The 24,821-nt window shown below is 35.7% G+C and overlaps 1 protein-coding gene across 5 annotated transcripts; it reads left to right on the top strand.

Annotated features, from left to right (window-relative positions):
* Positions 1–316: 316 nt before the first annotated feature.
* On the top strand, positions 317–23,449 carry LOC140788400 (ABC transporter C family member 2-like). 5 transcript variants are annotated; one of them, XM_073137643.1, is made up of 29 exons: positions 317–590; positions 921–1,313; positions 3,395–3,573; positions 3,732–3,771; positions 3,994–4,153; positions 4,312–4,426; positions 4,497–4,577; positions 4,726–4,750; positions 5,549–5,605; positions 5,913–5,978; positions 6,116–6,190; positions 7,537–7,644; positions 8,169–8,303; positions 9,117–9,223; positions 9,318–9,411; positions 9,509–9,676; positions 10,468–10,608; positions 12,096–12,302; positions 12,393–12,491; positions 12,778–12,930; positions 14,135–14,529; positions 14,953–15,133; positions 15,247–15,570; positions 17,181–17,937; positions 19,251–19,372; positions 20,009–20,254; positions 20,936–21,037; positions 22,245–22,566; positions 23,028–23,449. In XM_073137643.1, exons 2-29 carry the CDS (start codon positions 981–983, stop codon positions 23,126–23,128), a joined length of 4,893 nt encoding a protein of 1,630 aa, XP_072993744.1. In that variant the 5' UTR covers positions 317–590; positions 921–980; the 3' UTR covers positions 23,129–23,449. The 5 variants fall into 5 exon arrangements, with proteins under 5 accessions (XP_072993744.1, XP_072993748.1, XP_072993747.1 ...); XM_073137646.1 differs by having other exon boundaries at positions 386–510; XM_073137644.1 differs by having other exon boundaries at positions 447–590; positions 916–1,313.
* Positions 23,450–24,821: the final 1,372 nt, after the last annotated feature.

Genomic DNA, 24,821 nt, shown 5'->3' with positions numbered 1-24,821 from the left:
AGTAGCAGTTGAGTAGGCGGCGCGAGACATAATTTGGAATTTAAAAATGAATCCGAAAAGAGATTTGGATTTTGGAGGGCATAATTTAGCTGATAAAATTCGTTAAACTACAACAAAAGCTTCATTATTGATTTGTCTTCTTCTGGATGCGGTAATGGATTACGCCATGTTACTCTTATTCCTACTTCCTACCTGCTTCACAGTATTATAATCTTTTTCCTAGATTTGAAAAAATAAGTTCCGAGAAATTTTCCACCAGCCCCCACCACGAGAGCGGGAGATAATCGTTAAATTAAAGCAAGAGACGTGAATCCACAAGAAGATTTATATTGGATAAAAATCTTCTCGTGCTTTTGGTCCACAAGTGCAGCAGCGAAGACTTTGCTTCGCTGACCGATTATTCCACCGTCTCACTCTCTGATCGAGATGGTGGATTCGGGAGGTCGGATTCGTTTTTAGCCAGAGTCTCTTCGAGTTCCAGATGAAACCTGTCTGGCTTCTCCATCCTAGGTAAAAAAAAAAAAAAAAGAAGGAAAAAAATACAGGATTTGGAGTGAGTGTGGGAAAGTCAGATGGCCATTTGATTCCAGGTGAAAGATTTGGAATTTATTGTTATGTGATATCTTGTTGGTCATTAATTAATCGTTCTTCTTTCTCGGGGGCATAATTGATTGGTTCTGGTTTGTTCCCCTCTTTATCGGATAATCTTTTCACTTATTTGGTATAAAATGCAAAAAAGGTTAGATCTTTTTGGTACGTCTTGATGCTCTTCCGTGTTCAAAGTTTGTACCTTTACCGGATTGGCTTTCCATGAAAGATTAAGAGGTTTTGATACGTCTAGCTGTTTGTCGAATGGTTTACTTGTATAACGCCAAGTTTATAATCTTTCTTCTTCTTTGGATTGTTTGATGGAAGAATAGGGAGTATGGCTATGGAAAAGGCATGAAGTGCTGGTGAAGTGATTTCTAGGTCTATCAGAGATGGGTTTTAAGCCACTGGATTGGTATTGCCAGCCGGTGAAGGATGGGGTTTGGTCCATGGCGGTGGAAAATGCTTTTGGCCCGTACACGCCCTGTGGCGTCAACACCTTGGTGGTCTCCATCTCCCATTTGGTTCTCTTTGGGGTTTGCTTCTATAGGATATGGAGGACCAGGAGAGATCTCACGGTTCAGAGATTCTGTTTGCGGTCGCAGTATTACAATTACGTGCTTGGGCTGCTGGCAGCATACTGCGTAGGCGAGCCGCTGTTTAAGTTGGCGATGGGTTTGTCGATGACAAATCTGGATGGGCAGACAGGTCTTGCTCCTTTTGAGGTGAGTACTTTGCATGTTGAAGTTTGAACTTTTAGAATCTTGAGTAATTTAATGACTATTCTTAATGCCTTTCAAAGAGTTATTTGGTTGTCACTGATTAATTGTAAGTCTCTAATCATGTAATTAATTGCTATTTACTTAACAAGGCCCTTTTTGCCTTCCCTGTTGTGGGAGTTTATAATTGGAATGTCATTCACAGACCTGTCAATTGGTCCTTGTAGATTAATCTCATTTAAATAGTAACTTCTTTCTGACTTAAAAGGTGCCCTTTTTTCTTTGATTTCTGAATGTGTAATTGGAATGTCAATTTATAGACCTCAATTGATCTCATGAGCATGTGCCCTGAAATAAAATGCACGTGCCTTTTAGTTTGCAATATGTCATTTTGCAGTATCTGGTTTGATCATTAGTGTGTTTCTGAAGGAAGAATGAAATTTAGGATAATTGCAGATGTTGAACCTTTTATTTATTTGTAAACTAAAGGTCCAGATGTTCTGGTAAAAATTGTTTTGGATCATCCAGGCAAACTAGCTGATAAATAGGATTCACGTTGTTAAAAAAATTGGTGACATAAATATTGTTTTGTAGTTGCATATTTTATACTGAACAAAAAAAATGTTGTGTGCTTATATGGGGCATTTGCACCAAAAAGTTTTGGTAATAGTAAGATTGAGCTCTTGTATGCATCTCTAATTATCCGCCTTCCGTTATAGTAAGATGTGTATCTAGTATAGAAAATAGATGCACACAGTTTTCAAGAGCCAAATTTTGTTATTATCAAAACTTAACTTTTATTTTTGTACAAATACCCCACTTATATTGGACCCTATTCTAAAAGAGTAAAGGAATGCAATTCACGAAGGAATATTTTGGTTGCTTTTGGCAGACCACTTTAAGATTACACAATAAGTATATTTAGAAAGGACATTATAGAAGTATTTAATTTTGGGTTTGACTTATTGCTAGGCACTTGGGTAGATAATTTCCTATGATAAAAAGCACATTTATATAACATAGTTCGCATATATCATGTTTATTTTTTCTAATAACTTTTATTAGATTCAAAGCGTGACAATTTTCCCAACTAAGCCCATATAGGTTGCCAGTAATCCAATGAAAGCAGGTTGTTCATCAGGAGTGGATTGAAGATTCCAATTGATCATATCATTCTCTAAGAATTTCAAGGAAGGATTTTATAATGTGTTCTCAAATTTGATATGGAGAACTAGAACAGGTAAAACGTAGCAGTGGAGGAAACAATAGAAAATGAGAAATTATATACTTGTTTGAGGAGAAACAATTTGTCCTTTGCCCTTTATTGCTCAACCGCCTCTATTTCTTCCTCTTAATTTCCAGTTTCCTCAAGATTTGATGGAAGATTACTACAAAAATGCTTGAGAGAAGTATTAAATACATGAAAGGCTTGATACATGGAATTAGGAAATTATAGACATTAAATTTTCTGTTTACAAGAAAAGAAAAAGGCATATATTGCATATATTTTCTACCACTGACCCATGTAGGCATTAAATCAGCAGTTAAGACTTAAAAGTCTATTTTGGTAAATAATAGGAGCAAACTACACCTTTTACAAATTTTGGTAAAAGTCTATTTCATATATATTATTTTGGCAAATAATATATATTTTTGGTAAAAGTCTATTTTGGTAAAAGGCATATATTGTTCTATTTCATATACTAAATATCTAATAATGCATGCCCAAATTTTACAAGGAATTTTTTTGTGCTACTTGAATTTTAATTATGGTAGGTGCTCTAGCATCTTGCAGAATCAATTGCAATTATTATAGAATGCCCTCTTTGTGCATCTACCCTGAGATATATTCTCCAACATGAATTAGTGTAACTTTGAATGGAAGTCATCTTCTGCTGCATTCTACTTTGTCAAGTAGCTATATTTGAATGCAATTTAGAAGAAAAGTGTTAATTATTTGTATTCCTTCTTCTTTTGTTTTTTTCCTTTTCTTAAGTTGAATTAGTTATTCAGTTATTCTTGCTGCATGCTACCTGTATTTTAACCTACATTCAATGTTTGTCCACTGTCACCTTGTCCCTTTGCAGATCATTTCACTACTTATCGAGGCTGCTGCTTGGAGCTGTGTGCTTGTCATGATTGGAGTAGAAACAAAAGTATACATTCACGAGTTTAGGTGGTATATCCGTTTCATAGTCATCTATGTTCTGGTTGGAGAAACTGCTATGTTCAATCTTATTCTCTCTGTCAGGCAGTACTACAGCAAGTTAGTCTTTGGCTCTTTACCCCTCTTCCATTTAGTTTTCCATTGTCTGCCTTTATATCTTCATTTATATTTTTTTATGTTTATTGAGGGACAAGTTGTTCTCATAGGAATTTAATGATATCGCATTTTTGCTGACTTCTACATCTTGTCTTGTGCAGATCACTCTTTTATTTGTACATCAGCGAGATAGCATGCCAGGTTTGCTTCTTATCTGTAGATCACATCTATAACAGGCCTATATTATTATTGATATGCAGCTCATAATTCAATAAACTCTAAATTGCACAATTTACTATCTTAAATCTCTTTTTCACAGTACCATGCACCTTTCACTGGTTCATTGCCTATTTTCTCTCCCAATGGATGAATGGAACTTGTTAAAATCTGCTTATTTATTCCTCTTCATTCTGTTATATGCAGATCTTGTTTGGAATACTCTTGCTAGTTTATGTTCCTAGTTTGGATCCTTATCCGGGGTATACTGTCATTAGACCTGAGGTTCTTGTTGATAATATGGATTATGAACCACTCTCTGGTGGAGAGCAGATTTGTCCTGAGAGGCATGCCAATATATTCTCCAGTAAGTAGAGTTTATTAAGTACAAGCTTTATGTTTGCAGAGATGTTTCTTAAGAACTTCTAATTAGAATTAGTAGATGATCTTCACAAGAACCATCTTTTATTCTTACTTTAATTGATGGCTCAATTTTGAGAAGTTTATCGTGTACTTTTCTGTTAGAGATATTCTTTTCGTGGATGACACCACTGATGCAACAAGGCTATAAAAGGCCCATCACTGAGAAGGATGTCTGGAAATTAGATTCATGGGATGAGACAGAGACATTGAACAGCAGGTAAGTTTATATCAGTTCTTGCACTGGTTTCCCCAAAGTACCAACCTCTACACCTTTGATCGTGTATCAGATTCCAGAAATGCTGGACCGAGGAAGCACAGAGACCTAAACCATGGCTTTTGAGAGCTCTTCATCGGAGTCTTGGAGGAAGGTTTGAAGCTGTATCCCGATATCACAATAAATTCCATTTTTTTAATGAAATTGTCCAGGAGTATAATAGTGCAGCATTTACATCATATATTTGCATTCTGAAAATCAACTTCACCAAATATTTACTTGCACTCTTATTTCATCTTCAGGTTCTGGTTGGGAGGGTTCTTCAAGGTAAGAAAATAACAACTAGAACTTCTGTTGTGTTGACATGTCTATTCCCCTGCCAGGATTTAATATTTTCTACTTATTCTTCTGTTAGACTAACTTGTTATAGAGGGTTTATCATTGTACTTGTGAATTACTTTTTGCATTTTTTTTATGCGAGCAACACTTTAATTAGATTTCTTCGAGGGGCCCTGACAAAATTCCAGGGCAAAATTTGAAAAGATATTAGTAATGAATTCTAGGTGTTGGATCCCATCCAGCACCTGTAACTTTCTTTACTAGAAAGACATTATGGTGATTATTAATGTGGTTAATCACTTGGTGATGTATGTAGGAAACAAATAAGGTTCTTATAGGTATTATTATTCATGTGTTAAAGATGCTGATAAACATTAGTTAATTATGCACAACAGAAACATGTTTCTTAACTTGTAAGGACAGTCATATACCATAGTAATTGTATATAATGCTGTGTACATTAATTGTTCTACTGCATTCCATTTAAGAATCTGTACTTTGATTTCTTAGACTGATTATGTTGAATCATGAATATTTATGAGCTTTCTAAATCTACAGAGATTTATTATTTTATATGACGAGAACTACTAAGAGATGAATTTCCATGACAATTTAGTTGATTTCTATTTATTTACCTTGAGATATGAATTGTAGGTGGCAACATTTGGAATTTGTAGCTATATACAGATAGCCGGGAATGTGTTCTGATCTCTCATGCATTTTTAACAATCTTTGTTGTCACTCAGTGAAGGGTTTGTTTTCACTTCTTTTTCACTCAACTTGTAGATTGGCAATGATGCTTCTCAATTTGTGGGTCCAATTATATTGAACCTCCTTTTAGAGGTATGTTCTTTTTTGGTGAAAAGTTGAATATGCTAACGATTACTGTTATTATGCTGCATCACCTTTTTTTGGTCTTCCTGATTTATTTTATATCGACGGGCAATCTTTCACCTTTTCTGATTGGAACTTGTATAGATGGAAGTTCAGTTTTTACCTTGTTATCTAACAATTCCAAATGGTAATATGTTTTTGTCAGTTGTAGATCCATGCACATCTTTTAGTTTCTGTTTTCTATCTCCTTTTGATATAATTGGTTATCTTGTCTATATTTGTTTTGTGTTGCTAATAACTGCTAATTTTTATTCAGTCAATGCAACAAGGAGATCCATCTTGGAATGGTTACATCTATGCATTCTCAATTTTTGTTGGAGTGGTATGAAATTCAAACTAGATATACAAAATGAAATTCTTTTTTTTAAATCCACTACTATAATTTGGGAAATATAACTTAAAACCACTTACAGATCAAACTTTGGTTCTTTTCTTGTTAACATGCATTTGACTTTTCAGGCACTAGGAGTCCTCTGTGAAGCACAGTACTTTCAGAATGTCATGCGTGTTGGCTTCAGACTTAGGTCTACTTTGGTATGTACCTGTGGAACTCTCGAGGCATGTGAAACACATAATAACTTCTTATTGGATGCGTATGATATGAAACATACACAATTGTGCCTGCTCTAATCTGTTGGGCCCCTCTTATCCAATTTCGGGCACGATCATGACTGTCGGATGCATGAGTCAATGTGCTGGTGAACTTTAGACCTAGACGGGTCCGCTCCGACTGAAACTTTTGGCCACATATAGATGCCTATAAATATATTATGTGAATTATATGCCATGTAACTTCTATTTAACTCTTCTCATTTTTATTTCTTTCCTTATAATCTCAAGAAATATTTAGTACACATTATATGAATTTCGTTCATCTAGTTTGTTTTCTATCGTTGAACTATTGAAGGAATTTGCAAAACAACTCTTCCTTCTCATTCTAGAAAAATAATGGACAAGAATGCCAAAATATTATTAGGTTCAAAAAATCGGGATCAGGGTTGGGATCGGCCTTCCGAAAAAATGATACGTATCAGCCGTATTTGTCGCCCAGATCGGATCAGATTTTTTTAATTACATAAAATTCATTTAAAAATACAGAAAAATTTCTAAAAATTTAGAAAATATGACAAAAAATAAGAAAATAATAATTATTCATATGAGTTTTAAAAATTAAACAAAAGTACTAACTTACTCAAAAGTCAAAATCCGATGAATATTGAGTTGACTCTCGTAAATCTCTGTGGTCATTATCATAATTACCATAAGTTTGAAAATAATGATGTTTAGATTTTGGTGCTCCAAAGAGTGATTGCATCATATCATTCGTATCAAATGGATCTTATTAAATATGAGAGGAATAATAATCAATCTGTGGATCTTGTGTTTGAAGATACTGAGGAGGATATTGAGGATGATAATAATCAACATATGGATCATATAATTCTTCCAAACAATGAATGCTTGATGAACCATAGTTAATTGGAGTTTGTCGGAGTGAGATTTGTGTCACCGGAGTTTATTGGAGCTAGATCTCTTAGTTAGAAAGTGAGAGTAAGAATAAAAGGAGAAAAGAGTGAAAGAGAGAGAGTGAGAAGAAAAGAGTCAAGAGAGAAAGAGAAAAAGCTTGGGGACATCAATAATTGATGTCTCCGGTCAGATCAATAATGGATCTAGCTGACTGGAATCAACCAGGATCGGCCGATCCGACGAACCATGATTATTATGCTATCTTGTTGTGTGTTGATATTTAGTATAGGCATTGAGTTCATTACATCTAAGTTTGTCTATTTCTTCACTTTTCTGTTGCTCAAATTTTCTTCATTATTATCATTGTGGACATATTGGTTTGGAAATTACACGTTAGTTTTCCTTTTCCACAGATTGCAGCTGTGTTCCGTAAGTCACTGAGACTAACCCATGAGGGGCGCAGAAAATTCTCTTCAGGAAAGATAACTAATTTGATGACAACAGACGCAGAAGCACTTCAGGCATTTTCTCTTTCTATACTCCATATATTTGTGTTAGATCAATTCTTTGATGAAGGTTCATCTCATTTATCTGCAAACCTAACTGTTGAATGACTGGCTACCACATTTAAGTTTTCAAAACTGAGTTGGAATTTAAGGACTTACGCCAATTTTAAAGAAGAATTGATATTCTTTCTATTGGGGTTGGTTTATCAACTGGTATCTACTGAATATCATGGATTAAGACTTAAGATAACAGATGTACAGGATGTTATGGTTCACGATTACTTCACATATCTGAGGTTTTGACACTTAGTAAGATTAGCGTGTCTGATGTACTTATTTCATGAATTGGTACATGTAAATATTCTAACCTTTCTTCTATATCAGCATTCCGTTGTTTATTAACTGTTACTTTATTTAATATGGATGACTGAGAATTCTTTATTTTGATCTTTATTGTTCAAGTAGTAACTTATTCTATGAAAGTAGTTTCTATTTTAAACACAACTGACTGATGTGTGAATCATGTCCTATTTGTACAGCAAATCTGCCAGCAGCTTCATAGTCTGTGGTCGGCTCCTTTTCGTATTATTATATCAATTTTTCTTCTGTATGCTCAGCTAGGCGTTGCATCACTTGTTGGTGCATTATTGCTGGTCCTTTTGTTCCCTATACAGGTACATTTTCTTTGGAATTGCACCTTCTAACCAATTTCTGTGGGACTCCTATTATAACTGAAGTTTAAAATAAATCTCTGATCCATGCTAATTTGCGATAATATGATACAACTTGAGCTGGATCAAGTTGTATCATAATATATATATATATATATATATATATAACAACCTCATGGATGATCAACGAAGTGGGCTGTCTGGAATGTCCGTTGAATGAATAAGAGAAGTAGACAGAGGGAAGTAAGATCTCTTATCAGATCTCATCAAGTGGACTTGGTGGGTTTTGTTTCAACAAAAGTCAAGGAATATGTACATACGTATATGTATGTATGTATGTATTTAAATGAACCTAATCAAATTGAAAACTACAGGTATTGAACCTAAAGTCTCAGAGTCACAATAAACAAATAGCTGGACAGTTATCTTGACATCAACTTTTAACTATCAATTTAGTGATTGAATAAGGACATCTACATCTATCAATCAATAACAATCGTCTATTTAGCATGATCATCATTGTGCAATTTTGAGGGCCTCACTTTGTTAAGGGTAAGACTTGCCCCTGCAAGTCATAAAAACAACCTCTTTAGTAATGCAGGTAAAACTCTGTATAAATTTCCCTCACCAGCCTTCTCATTGGGAAGAACCTTATGCATTAGGACACCCTATTTTATCATTGTGCAGTTTCTTTTCCCATCTGAAAAGGTCTAAACCTGGTTTTTCTTTTCTTTTCTTTTTTTCCTGAAGTCATGAATAGTTCTTCACTTGCCTTCTATACATTTTTCTGATTTTATGTTCTTTGTACGGTATCAGACAGTCGTGATAAGCAGAATGCAAAAGCTATCCAAGGAAGGCCTGCAACGGACTGACAAGCGTATAGGTCTTATGAATGAAATATTGGCTGCTATGGACACTGTGAAGTATATATCTATTTGAGAATGGTTTATGTATTAGTTTCACGAGAAATTTAATTGTAACTTATAAGTAATTATTCTTTTCCTTTTTGTGGGGCAGATGTTATGCATGGGAGCAAAGCTTCCAGTCGAAGGTTCAGAGCATTCGGAATGATGAACTTTCATGGTTCCGTAAGGCTCAAACATTAGGAGCGGTAAGGTTCACATAACTTTGGTTGGTTTTATCTTGTTGGTTTGTATATTCTAGTAAGGCATGGTGTTTCAACTTTCACCGATTGTGGTATTTTGCAGGCTAATAGTTTTATCCTGAACAGCATTCCAGTTGTTGTTACTGTATCATCATTTGGGGTGTACTCCCTACTTGGAGGAGACTTGACGCCTGCAAAGGCATTTACTTCACTTTCGCTGTTTGCGGTGTTAAGGTTCCCCCTGTTCATGCTCCCGAATTTGATAACTCAGGTATGATTGCACTATTTATTTTTTCTCCTTCAATCCATATTTCCAGAGTGAATAGTTGCATGGACTGAGTTGTAAACCCCTATTTTATTTCACAGTAGAAATTTAGAGTAATAAGTTTTGTTTTGAATCTTTTGATGCTTGAAAAATATGTTTGGTTTTCTTATAAAACTGTGATGTGAGTATTTATGCTATCTGCCATTTGGTAAATCTCTCTGAAATTGCATACTGTGGTCTAATGTTAAACAGAAATGTACAAGCAACAAGCTTGTTCCACGGGTCTATAGGATGAATCACTGTACTTGTAAATTTTCTAAGCATTTGGCTTGAGTTATTACACAGGTACCTGTGAAAATGACTTTCTTTTCCAAAGGCTTGACAAACCAATCTTTATAGCAAAGAATAACTCATTTTAGTTTAACTGGAAGACATCTAAGATGTAGTATTTTAGTGGTAGCAGAATTTCAATAATTCCTTGTCAAAAGTTGGCTGTTTAGGGGCCTTAAACTAAGTCATCATATCGTTTTTAGAGACATCAAGATTGAAGAATCCTCAAAACTTTTCTGATCCGGGTCCTGGTGTGACAAGAGCTTCTTAGAGCATCATGCAAAGAAAGATTAATGAAAGAAGTTTCCACTATAATACTATTCCATGAGACATAAGAAAAGCTAGAATTCTATTTGAATTTTATTTGAATATGGCGTGAGAATTCTATTTTTTTCTGCTGCTATTGAAGTTGTTTAAGCTATAACATAGTTTGCTAATTATTCATGTTTTTGACATTTCCACTGTAGGTTGTGAATGCTAATGTGTCATTGAAACGTCTGGAAGAGCTCTTCCTAACTGAAGAAAGATTACTTTTGCCAAATCCACCTCTTGAGCCAGAGCTTCCAGCTATCTCAATCAAGAATGGGTACTTTTCTTGGGAGTCAAAGGTCTGGTGTTTTTAATTTTTATTTCTTCTATTTTTAAGTTCCCTATTCCTAAAGCTTTTTGTGTCAGTTTTTATCCAATGCATGGATGGCTGTGCCATCTTGCGGCAAGAGAGGGAGGGAAAAAGAGGAGGGAGACTAGTAGCGCTTCATCATTGTCGTCGCTGCCGCTTACCATCACCACCGCCCTTGCCAATCGCAACGCAGATGCCCTAGCCCTTGCTAGCTCGAGGAGGAAGACGACCCAACTAGGTGACAGTGAGCAGCAAACGACGACGACGAAGAGTCTTCAGTGAAGTGCTGCTAGGAGGGGTACCATGCGACACCCCTCGTGCCATATGTCGGTACGCCGTCGGCATGACAATCGTTGGTCCAATGACCGGTTTCAGCTAGATCAGCTGATATCTGATTCGTTTTTGGGTCGGGATTGATTGTATCGGTCGAAACTGACTGAAATTGGGAGAGAGAGAGGGAAAAGGAGAGGAAGGAGAGTAAGAAAAAAAAGAGAAAAAGAGAAAATACCTCGTCGAAGCTCATCGAAGAAGCATTGTCGGAGAAGAATTGGAAAGGGAGAGACTGAGAGAGAAGAGAGTCGGTGAGGGAGAGAGAGAATTAGTGGAAGAGAGAGAGAGAGGGGAGAGAGAATTGGAGAGGGAGAGATCAAGAGAAGGGAGTCGGTGAGGGAGAGAGAGTGGTAGAAAGAGAGATAAAAATTAACAAAATAATATCTATTTTTTTATTTATATATGAGTAATTTATATTTATATCTTATTATTATTATTAAAAAAATTAGATTTTTTTTTGTATTTTAAACAACAAAACGATTCGGACGGCCGATGCCATCAATACGACCGATATAGATCATTTTTTCGGACGGCCGATCCCGATTCCGATACTTGAAGCCTTGCTTTCAAGTACCCAAGTATATCTAGATATGAAGTACTTACGTCTAGTTGGATTATTTGTATGGCCTAGTTCATTTGCCATTTATTGAGTGTAAACTTTGATCGTACTATTGCCCACAAGAATCTAAATTGGAAGGATGCAACTGATCATTGGTCACCTTTACGCCCTTTCCCTGCTTATCTTCTGGAGAAATTTCAGGCAACATCGAGGTACCTATACTGATGCTGAAAGTCTCAGACAGGAAAAAGTTAGACCATCCTTTGTGTGACAGTGTGAATAAGTAAGCAATCCCATTTGAAATTATGCACAACACATGGAATGATGGAACAACAACCCATAGACATGAATTGAACCTTATCTATCTTTTCTTGTTGCATGCCGGTCTTAAGACAACAACCCATACCCTTCTGTGTGGAAATGTTATTTCTTGGCCAAATCTTACCATTTTATAGAGAGTAATTAAACTCGATATTATGATACTTTTTTGTCAGTTCTTGTCTCAGTTTCTTATGCTTATATGCTTATGCTTTATGACATAAATTGTTGCATTTCGTGAAAGTATGTAACACTCGAGACATGGGCAGGCTGAGAGGCCAACGTTATCAAATATCAATCTTGATGTACCCGTTGGTAGCTTAGTTGCTATTGTTGGAGGTACTGGAGAGGGAAAAACATCTCTGATATCTGCAATGCTTGGAGAATTGCCACCAGTGGCAGAAACGGATACATCTGTAGTTATCCGTGGAACAGTTGCCTATGTTTCTCAAATTTCATGGATATTTAATGCTACGGTAATTTGTGGTTTCTCTGATTCTCAGTTTATTGCTGTAGACTGTAGTATCAAATATCAACTGATGTTTAATGTCACTTTGTCTGCACAGGTACGCGATAACATACTGTTTGGATCTGCTTTTCAACCATCAAGCTATCAGAGGGCTATTGAAGTTACTGCATTGCAGCATGACCTTGATTTGCTTCCAGTGAGTATATCTCCTGCAATATCTAAACTTTGAACTTAAAATGAAAACTATCAGTTGGTATCTAGCTGAAATCTGCTCAAAAGTTAGCCTGGAAGATGTCATTGAAGGAAGACAAAATTTTCTTCCTTATCTAGAGAAAACATGTTCTTCTCAGTTTAGCTCATTACATTTTGATATGTTTCTATCTCTGAATGCCTTCAAGTGTTTCTGATTATTCTTGAGTATAAAAGAAGAAGAAGAATATTCTTGAGTAACCACTCACATCTTGTTATACTTGTTTTATCAGGGTGGTGATCTCACAGAGATTGGGGAAAGGGGAGTAAATATTAGTGGAGGGCAAAAGCAAAGAGTTTCCATGGCAAGGGCGGTATACTCTGATTCAGATGTTTATGTATTTGATGATCCTTTGAGTGCATTAGATGCCCATGTTGGTCGACAGGTAATTCCACCCTCCTTCAGTCCCCTTCCTCCTTAAATGTGCATCATAAATCCTTGCCAATTATGTTACTCATTACTATTCTTGGATCTACTGAATGAAGTCCTGAACTTTGCATGCTATCCACCTGTTCTAGTATGACCAAACATTTGGCAACCTACAGTCACTATTGGAGTACAACCTCATGATTGGGGCTCCTGATGATTAATATGCTTTCTTTTTTTTCATTTTATGGGAGACTACTGTCAGAAGTGTGTTGATAGTTTTTATGACAACTTTGACAGACTAAACCATTCTCCATGAGGCTAATCAAGATAGATGGGGAAACTGCTTCAATATGTTTCAGTGCTCTTCCTTTTATATTCACTAATATACCTTCTTTATGGGGATAAGATTGTGCTTTCTTGCTCTTCTGATAATATTATTGTGCAATCAGTTCATAGTGATTCTCAAGAAAATCTTATAACCGAAAAGAATTACGCAGATAAAGAAACAAGTCAATAGGCGCACAAGTTCTTTTCATGAAAAACCTTTTGGATGAATCATGAGACGTTATCAAGGAGAACCAATCCACTAGAGAAATAAAATGTATATATAGTTACTATACACCTCACATGTATAGTTAAACAAATCCACAAACCCTTGAAGCCACATTAATGCTTTCCTGCTCCAGACATCTTTGTTCAAGAACATTCTTCGTCTAACATAAGGGTTCATCATCCATTCCTCTCACTAGCATATGATCACTATCATCCACTCCTCCCACTAGCAGATGTTCACATCTTTCTAATCCAAGAGGGGCTTATGGCATCCACAAGTGCACTCAGATATAAAGGAATCCTTAGATGCTTAAGGTGGTTATTGATAGAGTAGGTAGAATGTCTTCTAAAGATGATGCATGACAAGTTCCTTGAATTCCTAGGGTAAAAGAGTGGTGATGACAGTTGTTGAAGTCAAAGTTATTCGCCCTCCACTGTTAATACATAGAGGCTATTGTGAAGACCATAGTTCTAGGATGTTCACTGAGCCTAGAAAATATGACTCTGTGTTAACCTATTATGATGCAAAATTGCAAGTTAAAAAAATTGAAATATCTGGAGGACTTAAGTTCTCTGTTTTCTTTTCTTTATCACTACACATAAGAACTTCCATCCTAAGAATTTTAATATTGATATTTGTGTACTTATTGTAATCTATATATGTGCAGGTTTTTGATAAATGTATAAAGGACCAGTTGAAAAATAAAACACGAGTGCTCGTAACCAACCAGCTACATTTTCTGCCAAATGTGGACAAGATAATTGTAGTCCATGAAGGTATGGTGAAAGAGACTGGTACCTTTGAAGAACTCAGTACCAATGGGGAACTTTTTCAAAAGTTGATGGAGAATGCTGGAAAAATGGAGGAACAAATAGAAGAGAAATCGGGTGAAAATAATAGCCAGGATGGCAGGAAACCTACTGAAGATGGAGAGATGCCATCGACAGAGAATGGCTTGATTAAGAGTGAAAATAAACCAAATAAAGTAAAAGAACCAAAGTCTGTTCTAATCAAGAAGGAAGAAAGGGAGACTGGTGTTGTCAGCTCAAAGGTTCTTTCACGGTAAATATTTTCTTAAAACTAGAAGTGCATAAATTTTGAAATGCATCTATGGGGAATCTCACTGTGATACTATTTCTAGACAATCAATGTCTCTAACCCGCTTACAATTTGTAGTCTGTGCTACAACTTAAATAGTCTTTCATTTTTCAGTTGTTTCTTCAAGTTTTGATAGTTGGTTATCTTGCTACATAGGATAGAAATTTTGGAATCCATCATAAGTTATTAATGCATTTTCTCATCATCATGGCACACAATCATATAATTCTTGAGCAAACCTCTCTCCTACATAATGAAATTTACTCATATCACATTATCACCTATTTGGGTGGTCACCCAATATATCAACTCTTATTGTCTGTACTCTGTACTTGTTTGAGATTTTACCAGGGGGGATATTCACTTCATATTGGCATCTCTATGCAGGTACAAAAATGCTTTGGGTGGGATGTGGGTAGTATGTATACTTTTCTTTTGCTACACCATGACTGAAATTCTTCGAATTTCAAGTAGCACATGGCTAAGCATCTGGACAGATCGGAGCTCTCCAAAAAGCCGTGGGCCTGGATTTTATAATCTGATTTACGCACTTCTATCTTTTGGTCAGGTAGTTAAGAAACCAAATATTATTCTGATTTGCAAGTCTGAAGTTATTTTTGTTAACATCCTGAAATTAGCAGTACATTTGGTTCTAAATCTTTGGGTTCTAATTCTACTCAGGTACTAGTTACTTTGACAAATTCTTATTGGCTGATCATCTCAAGTCTTTATGCTGCCAAGCGGCTACATGATGCTATGCTTCACTCAATATTAAGAGCTCCAATGCTGTTCTTTCATACCAATCCACTTGGAAGAATAATCAATAGGTTTGCAAAAGATCTAGGTGATATCGATCGCAATGTTGCAGTCTATGTGAATATGTTTCTGGCACAAATCTCGCAGCTACTTTCCACATTTGTCCTGATAGGTGTTGTCAGCACCTTATCCCTCTGGGCCATAATGCCACTTCTGATTTTGTTTTATGCAGCCTATCTTTATTACCAGGTAAAGATGTCAGGCCAACTTAATGATGCTTTTCTTTTTTGTTTTACTACATCAATTATGTGCTTCTCATTTCTTTAGTTTTCTTCTCGTTCTCATTAAACTCTTCGATTAGTAAATACATCAAATGAAGAATACAAGGTATTAAATTTCCTGTGACGTTTGATGGATGATGAGATGATTGATTAACTATATTAATAAAAGAAAGTGTAATGACTAATAACATGAAGACTCAAGACATGGATGGAAGAAGCTTTCAGGTTATGCTTGTTTGATGTATAAATCAGTATCCTTATACACATGATAAAGTTCCACTGAATCTAAATCTAGCTTTCTGGGTTTTACATGTGATTTTATCCTGGTAATACCTCTGTTCTAGAAAGAATACAAGCTTCTGCAAGATCAAGATGAATGATGGTAAAAGATCATTAAATCAAATATCAAATAGTTAAGAAAAGGCTTTGTGTTGATGGTCATGCCTGTGGTTGTTATTTGTTGTACATTAAGTGACTGTTTATTGCTATTTATCTAAAAGTATTCTCTAAATGTCTAACATGAGGTCATGCAGAAAGAATCAAAGAAATAAATGATATGGATCGTGCGTCCGTTCCCGATCAAACTCGGATGCAGGGAAGCAGTCCTCGCAGTCGGAGGAGAATATTCTCCCGTAGTTAGAAAATTACGAAACTAGCGGTGATCGTTCCATATCTTCATGATCTATGTTTTTGATATTGATATCCTTCACAGATTATGGCTGCACCTAGGGCGAAAATACCGAATATTGTGGTGAAGTTGAAGATGATGGATTATGGTGATGATGGTAATAAAGGTGATGATAATGGTGATGAATTTGGTGGCACTTGGTGTTGAAGGGATAAGGATGAAGGGGGAGAAGTTGGTCGAGATCCTAAGGAGGAGGGAGGACTCGACAGTCGAGGGGTATTAGAGGTATCCGGCGTCGAGATGACACACGGCTAGGGCTTGAACAAGGAAGGAGAAGAGTTAAGGTAGAGGAGGAAGAGAAGAAAATTCAATATTCATTCATAATCCCCCTTTAGGTTGTCATCCACATCTTAAGAGGCTAACCTAACAAGCCAAACTAATAAGTAATAACCCTAGGAACATTGTATTCTCACCGACCCCGTTCGAACGAGGTTGAGCGCGTTCGAACGCGCAATTCGCATTCACTGTCGATGTGAACGTATGTAGACGTTCGCATGCGTGCGTTCGAACGGGGTCGAGCGCGTTCGAACGCACAATTTGCGTTCTCTGTCGATGTAAACGTATGTAGGTGTTTGCAAGGGGCGTTTGAATGCGACCTCTCTGCGTTCGAACGCAACATCCATAATCCTTATTTTTCTGAAGAAAACAACTAAAATAAAAAAAGAAATTGATTCCATAGATTATATCCATGCACAAGATGACTCAGTGTGGTCCGAATCATATCAATAAATCTTTGGCTTTTACATTTTTGTCTTTTCAATTATCATGCAGTTATTTATCACAGTAAAGTCGAACTATTTAATCTTTACTTGTGCTTTTCTTATCTTCCATTTATTGACCATAATGGCAGTGGTGTTATGGTTGTTTCTGCCTTATTCTTCTTCTCTCAGAGTACAGCCCGTGAAGTGAAGCGCTTGGACTCCATAACCAGATCTCCTGTCTACGCTCAATTTGGAGAAGCATTGAATGGTCTGCCAACAATTCGTGCCTACAAAGCATATGACAGGATGGCCAGTATTAATGGAAAGTCAATGGACAACAATGTCAGATTTACACTTGTGAATATGAGTGCAAACAGATGGCTAGCTATTCGTCTGGAAACATTGGGAGGCATCATGATTTGGTTTACAGCAACATTTGCTGTCATGCAGAACCAACGTGCAGAAAATCAGCAGGCATTTGCATCAACAATGGGTCTACTTCTTTCTTATGCTTTAAACATTACCAACCTTCTGACTGCTGTTCTCCGTCTTGCAAGTCTTGCTGAAAATAGTTTAAATGCTGTTGAGCGAGTTGGAACCTATATAGAGTTGCCGTCTGAAGCTCCTCCTGTTATTGAAAACAGCAGGCCACCCCCTGGTTGGCCATCATCTGGAATCATAAAATTCCAAGATGTTGTTCTTCGGTACAGGCCAGAACTTCCTCCTGTTCTTCATGGCATATCATTCACAATTGATGGAAGTGAAAAGATTGGAATAGTTGGCAGGACAGGCGCTGGAAAATCTAGCATGCTTAATGCTTTATTTCGTATAGTGGAGCTTGAACGAGGAAATATTTTCATTGATGATTGTGATATTTCAAGATTTGGTCTTTGGGATTTACGCAAAGTCCTAGGAATAATACCACAGTCACCTGTTCTCTTTTCAGGTATTTTTTGAAAGCTTTTTGGACTAAATGAATAGTTTGTTAGTGCTGCTGCTAATAATTATTTATGTCGAACTCCTGCAGTGCTACTTGTAGTTCATCAGGAACCAGCTTTTGTTAGTTTATCTAACTGTACATTTACCAGTATATATATTTGCTAACTTGTGTAACCTATGCCAGTGATCCAGACTAATACTTTCATTAGTGGAAAAAGAAATGATTTAATATTATAAGGTTTCCTCGGGGAGCTGTATTTCAATTTAAACTGTTACAAGTATTCATGTTTGTATGGAACTTTCATTGACTTGATTATATAGAACTGTTACCATGGAAGCTATGGTGCTGTAGTAACTAGTAAGGACTTTAATTGGAACAGTGATCTGAATAAAAAAGTATTATAACTGTCAGCAATGAGTCCAGTTTTTTCTAAGCTATTGTGCCGAATTAGTATGGGCATTCATGTCATCCTATTCATTTCTAAGGATTGATAAAAATCATAAACTAACCTTTGTTGTTCACCATTTTGAGCCTGGAACTATGTGACAAGATGGGTTTTATTTATCTGACTTCATGTATCCTAGTAAAAAGAAACAGGATCACAGTTTAAACATGTTTGGGCATTTTGTTGTTTAAAAAATCAATTTGTAAATCCCATCACTAATCCTTCCCTTCTTGCGAGACTCGCAACAACTACCAAAGCCACCATTTTCATGTAATTCCTTCTCTGTCACCATCATCTGATCTCGGGCCATTGGTGTCTTCCACTGCAAGACAAAAAGCACTTCCAGTGGCACTGCCACAACTGCAGCCAAGGACATAGTAGCTCGGTTCCTTACTGTAAAATAAATGGTATATCCTAATTGTCATGGATTGTACGGGTCACATATGGGGAGATTATGATATTGCCATATTGGTGTCGGCAAGGTACTTTCATTTAAGCTTCTACAAAAGGAAAAATTGTTTGGTGTGTGCTTACTAGGAAGATGGAAGTCAACAGTGGTTTTCTGTTGTTCCCTCTATTCTCTGATGCAAGAAAACTTGATATATGCAACACCCTTACTATTTGTAAAGTGCTTGTCTGCCGCAATTGAACTAGAATACCATAAGGCACTAAATTTTACACCTGAGCTATTGCTGGAAAATCAAAATTCTGGAGCTTGCAGTTATTTTTGTAGACTCTAGCTACTTATGATTCTTGTCAATAATCAGATGCTAGACAAATATCACAATTTGACTTTTTTTTTATTTCATTGGTAATTTTGTTATAGTTTACCTTTTACATTTACATTTCTCATTTGTTGTTTTGTTCTTGTCAGGAACTGTTCGATTTAATCTGGATCCTTTCAATGAGCACAATGATGCAGATCTGTGGGAGGCTCTGGAGAGGGCGCATCTAAAAGATGTCATTAGGAAGAACCATCTGGGGCTTGATGCAGAAGTATGCGTGCATTTCTTTTTCTTTTCTTTTTTTGTTGAAGCAATTCTTTTGTCTTCTCGATCATTTTGTTTCTTTTATGATGTTATGCATGTTGATGTGTGCAGCTTTCTTGATATCTTGCTTCAATTATTTGGACATACTTTTGCTGACTGCCGTAGAGATATTGTTATTTATTTCGCTGTCTATTGTTTATTCAAAATCATAAGCATATGCCGACCATCATGAGTGGTCATTGGGCCATTCGGGTGCATGATGACTTGATAACAAATGAGAGTTCAGCAAAGCAGCACCCACAAAAATTAATGGCTAGGATCAAGTAAATATGTTTCTCTTGAAGGGAAATATTGATGTAATATGATAAAGTATAAGTTGTTTGATAAGGCCTAGCTTGTAACGTATAGCAAAGTATACTTAGCATACTTGTATATGTAGCGTCATTTCAATTATGACCACGGAAAACTTCAAATGCTGTATTATACATTACTAGAAGTCTATTTGGCATTTGTTGCCGATCTTGGACTAGTTAAGCTCTTTCTGAAAGATTAGAGTTCAGTTAAAATCATTTTTCATAGTAAATAAGATGTTTTATTAGCTAACATCTTGACTGAAATATTTCCTCATCTGCAACATCTCTAGGTTTCTGAGGCAGGAGAAAATTTTAGTGTTGGTCAGAGACAACTGCTAAGTTTAGCTCGTGCATTGCTGCGCAGATCAAAGATTCTTGTTCTTGATGAAGCAACTGCAGCTGTAGATGTCAGAACTGATGCTCTAATCCAGAAGACCATAAGAGAAGAATTCAAATCTTGCACAATGCTCATTATAGCTCACCGTTTGAATACCATCATAGACTGTGACCGCCTTCTTCTTCTCAGTGCTGGTCAGGTATCTGCATGGACTGTTACTTGTTGTCAGATCATCTTTTAACTTCAAAAAAAAATGTCTGTATGCCTTTTTTTCCCTTGCTTAAGAGTGTGGTCACTACTTTGAGATACTAATGTATCATAGATTTGGAACTGCAAAGTCTGCAACAATTTGGTTATTATTGTATAAATTTTATACTTATTTACATCAACTTTGAGATATTTAGCCCATGGATACACAGTAAAGCTAAACTTTCCTATTTTGTATATTGAGATTGGGTGACTATTTAGTAGCATCATCCTTACTAGTATTTTAGTTAACCTTGCAAATTCATTTATTCAAAATTTCCAATCACTAGCTATATGGCATGAAACAAAAGATTGTTTTTATATGATTGTACAATCAATAATTGTACAGTTTAATTCTCTGAATATCATGTCCTATTGTGTCAACCTCATGCCTGCAGATATCTGACTGTGTATATACGTCTACACTCCACACACCCACCCACCCACACACAGATCTTTTATACCTGGTTCCTCAGTTTGCACTTTCTGAAAATTGATAAGAAATCTAGTTCTAGGTAAATGAATACCCCAGAATTTTGCATTCTTATTATAATACTATTTGTGGAGACTGCCAATATTTATTGACATTAAGTTGTTTCAAGGTTGTTCATTGTACATGTGGTTGCATTGGCAGGTTTTGGAATTTGACACCCCAGATAATCTTCTGTCAAATGAAGGGAGTGCGTTCTCTAAGATGGTTCAAAGCACTGGAACAACCAATGCCCAGTATCTACGGGTACTACTGGATTCACTTTACTTTCTCTTTTATTTTCTATATCCTGATTTAGAACATGCTTTGGTATTACTACCTTCCCCTACGCATCATCATCATTGTTGTTATTCTCCAATTTTTCTTATATATAAGAGTATGTTTATTTCTGGAGCAGAACTCAAATAAGGATTGCTCCAAGTAAGGATTTAACCAATCTAACTTGCAGATGTCAGTTTGATGTTCTGTATAGAAGAACTTTTGGGCTTTGTTAGGTTTGAGGCTAAGCTCCGAACTCGATTAGTTAGTTTATTTCTTAGTCTTGATTTTTTAGAGAGTAAACTTGATTAGATATAAAAAAGATAACAAGATGTTTAGTTACTGATTCAATTTAGGGGTTCCTGAACCAGTTCAAAGAGATTCCTAAACTCAAAGCAAACAAGGCCTTAATACCGAAGTCTTCGAAAAAGATTTTAGCAAATTAAAGGGCAGATGTCTATTTGATGTCAACCCTTTCAGTAAATGATGTTAACTTAGCAGCCAATGCATCATGTTGGTATTACATGAAGTGTTTTTTTTTCTGCATGCTTTTTCTTTGTTCCTCTTCTGTCAGTTGAATTTTTTACTTTGAAGTTTTCTCCGAGTATCATGGTTTAAGGAAAGCCTAATCACCAAGAGCAAATAGTTTTTGCATCCAAAAATATATAAATGACAAAACTTCATACTAAGCACTTAATTGCAGCAGTTGTGGAACAAAAAATAAAGGTGGAACAGGTAGGGAGAAAAGGAGAACAAAGTTACATCATAAATCATGATCGGATTGTATCCTTTCTGTGTATGAGGAAAAATCTCCTAAACAAATGAATGGTGTTGACTGTTGCGTGTTCTTAAAATAGCAATGTTTAGTTACTTCTATCAGCCACCTTTCCAGAGGTTTGAACCTCCACATTTTCTTTACATCTTTTCCCAGTCATGACGGTAGATACAGGAAAAAAATTTGGGCATTAGTAGAAAAGGAAATACTTGCATATTAATCAAGTTCTATTGCTACAGAGTCCTACTGTTTTGAATTTCAAGCTTCCAGACATAGATATTGTAGACAATAATAGTGGTGTCCTTATCTTTGAAGTTCCTGTCTAATATATGCTTGCATAATTGATATTCAGTATACTTCGTATATATACTTCCAAGGCATACTTCTTTACCAAAACCTTACATTAATGAAATTCAACAGAGTTTGGTCTTTGGGGAAGGAGAAAACAAATCCAGCAGGGAAGAGACCAAGAGGCAAGATGGGCAAAGGAAATGGCTGGCTTCTTCACGGTGGGCTGCTGCTGCGCAGTTTGCCCTTGCAGTCAGCTTGACATCTTCACACAATGACCTCCAGCAATTAGAGGTTGCTGATGAAAACAACATTCTCACGAAAACGAAAGATGCTTGTATCACTCTTCAGAGGGTTTTGGAAGGCAAACATGACAGTGAAATTGAAGAAACATTGAATCAGTATCATGTCCCGGCAGATAGATGGTGGTCATCTCTCTATAAAGTGGTGGAAGGTATATCCTCTGTTTTGTCTGCAAAAGCGGCATTTCTGTTGAATAAACATCATTTACAGTCCTTGACAATTTATAACTGCATGCGCACATACGAATAGGAAAAGAAATGAACATGAGATCGAGTTGACATCCAACATTGTTGCAACAACCTAATGCTAAAATTTCCATTCTGCATTATGACTCTGAATATGCAATATGCCAGCCATGTAAATGCTCATTTTCATGGAGAAGTTCATCAAAAATGTCAATGTTAATAAATAAGGTGATCTATTGTATTAGAAGAGAAGGGGGATAGGAAGTATGAAAAATATAATCCTGATAGAAAAGTATAAGCCAGAACCTCTCTCTTGCTGTAGAAACAACGATTCATCTACTGCCAAGCATTTGAGTAATGTCAAATTTTGGATTTGTGTAGGTTGCGTTGCTGCATCTTTTTAACATTTTATGTGTTTTGCTTTCAGGTCTAGCAATGATGAGTAGATTGGCTCGTAATCGGCTTCAAACACAACCTGGCTACACATTTGAAGATAGATCACTGGACTGGGACGAAACACAGATGTAGAACTGCAAATTGCAGCTTACGGAATTGAGTGGTATATTGGAATTGTGAGGTGATATTTGAGACGACATTGTATTTTGTATGTTTTTGCTTTAGTACTTCATATATCCCTGCTCAGCCTTAGATGCAACTTGAGCTTAGCATAGCCGACCCCAAATAGTTGGGAATAGTGGCAATGAGCAGATAGGAAAACAGTTAATGAGGAACAATTGATTCTGTAATATTGCATGCTGATCATAATGATGCATGATGAATTGAACTTTTAGGTTGTGACAGAAGCCTATGATATTGCTGCTGCATCTCAGTAAAAGAGTATTTCTGATAGATACTTTTCTTCTTTCTATTTCTGTGAATGAGGCAAAACATGTTAACAGAAGTTACTCTGTTGACATTATAATCTCCTACCTGATCAATATTCAGTTTGAAAGAGTTGTGTGATGTTTTCACAATCATAAAATTGTTTCAATTTCAGATTTGGGCTATGTCCATACATCAAATCCTTTCAAAAGTCATTTGGATCTGGCATTCAAATTTGATCCAAAGGGTGAGTTTTTGACCAAAATGGCCCTCCCAAATTCTTTTACACATCTACATTTCAAAACTTAAAATAGGGCGATTTGCTGCAAAAAAAATTTCAGTTTTTTAATTGGCAGAAATAGACCCTTTATTATCTTTAATTTAACATAAGTGTTTAATTTTGATGTACACATTGTTAAAAATATATTTTTCATAAACGATGCGTATAAGTTACATAGATAATGTGTGCCAAGGTTGTGTTTTTTTTCTTCTTAAAAGTATAGCGTACTTTTATATAGGTGATATGCCACATTTTTTAGGACACGCCAGTATTTTTAAAATTTAGTAGAGCTAAATTAGTAAAAAAATCTGAAATTATAAGTTCTATTTCTACCAATTAGATAACTAGAAATTTATTTTGCAGCAAATCACTCTTAAAATATTGTGTATTGCTACGTTAGCAGAATCACAAACTAAGACTGCAATTTTTAAATATAAATTATTAATCGAGTAAATAATTATATAAAAAATTTAAAGACGGTTAAGAAAATAAATTTTTATATAAGTTTCCTTTTAATTTAGCGATTTATATTTAAAAATTATTAAACTAAAAAATAATTTGTATGAAAATTTCTGTAGATAATTCTTAAAAAATAATTTCTAAATTTTCATATAAAAGTCAGTTATTCTCGGTTTATATTTAGAAATCATGCTCTAGTAGTCGGTTTTGTAATTCATCCGCATTGAAATATTAAAGTGAATTTAGACAATAATAATAATAATAATAATAATAATAATAAAAAGTTTGGCAGACTTATAATCGTCAAAAAGTTGCAAACCTTTGGTTGGCTTTGGCCCCAGAATGCTTTGCCATATGCCCATATCACTAGATTAGACTAGTTATTGAATTATAATTCAACTATTCCAGAGTTACATGGCTATAAACATTATATATATATATATATATCATCTAGATATTGATGAAAGTATAATGAGAATCTTGCAAAGTAACAATTAATCAAAACACTGTCCTTTTAAAGTTTGCTTGGACTGCACTCGATCCTAGTGGGCACTCATTTTGAGCCCTACTACTCTATCAAGATTTTAATTAATTTATCCATTACTAATATTAAAAGACAAACAATTTATATACAAACGAGGTAAGGCAAAATGGAGTCAA

The sequence above is a fragment of the Typha latifolia genome, chromosome 5 (genome assembly GCF_019914945.1).
Source record: "Typha latifolia isolate L0001 chromosome 5, TyphaL0001v2, whole genome shotgun sequence".
Classification (NCBI taxonomy): Eukaryota; Viridiplantae; Streptophyta; class Magnoliopsida; order Poales; family Typhaceae; genus Typha; species Typha latifolia.
Note: the sequence above shows the minus strand (reverse complement) of the source record. Positions and strands in the feature narration are given on the sequence as shown.

Coding starts and splice junctions, on each gene's coding strand:
- LOC140788400 (XM_073137643.1), top strand. CDS start 981: ATGGGTTTTAAGCCACTGGATTGGTATTGCCAGCCGGTGAAGGATGGG. Junction 9,677..10,467: donor TCCCGAATTTGATAACTCAG/GTATGATTGCAC, acceptor TTTCCACTGTAG/GTTGTGAATGCTAATGTGTC. Junction 12,303..12,392: donor CATGGATATTTAATGCTACG/GTAATTTGTGGT, acceptor TTGTCTGCACAG/GTACGCGATAACATACTGTT.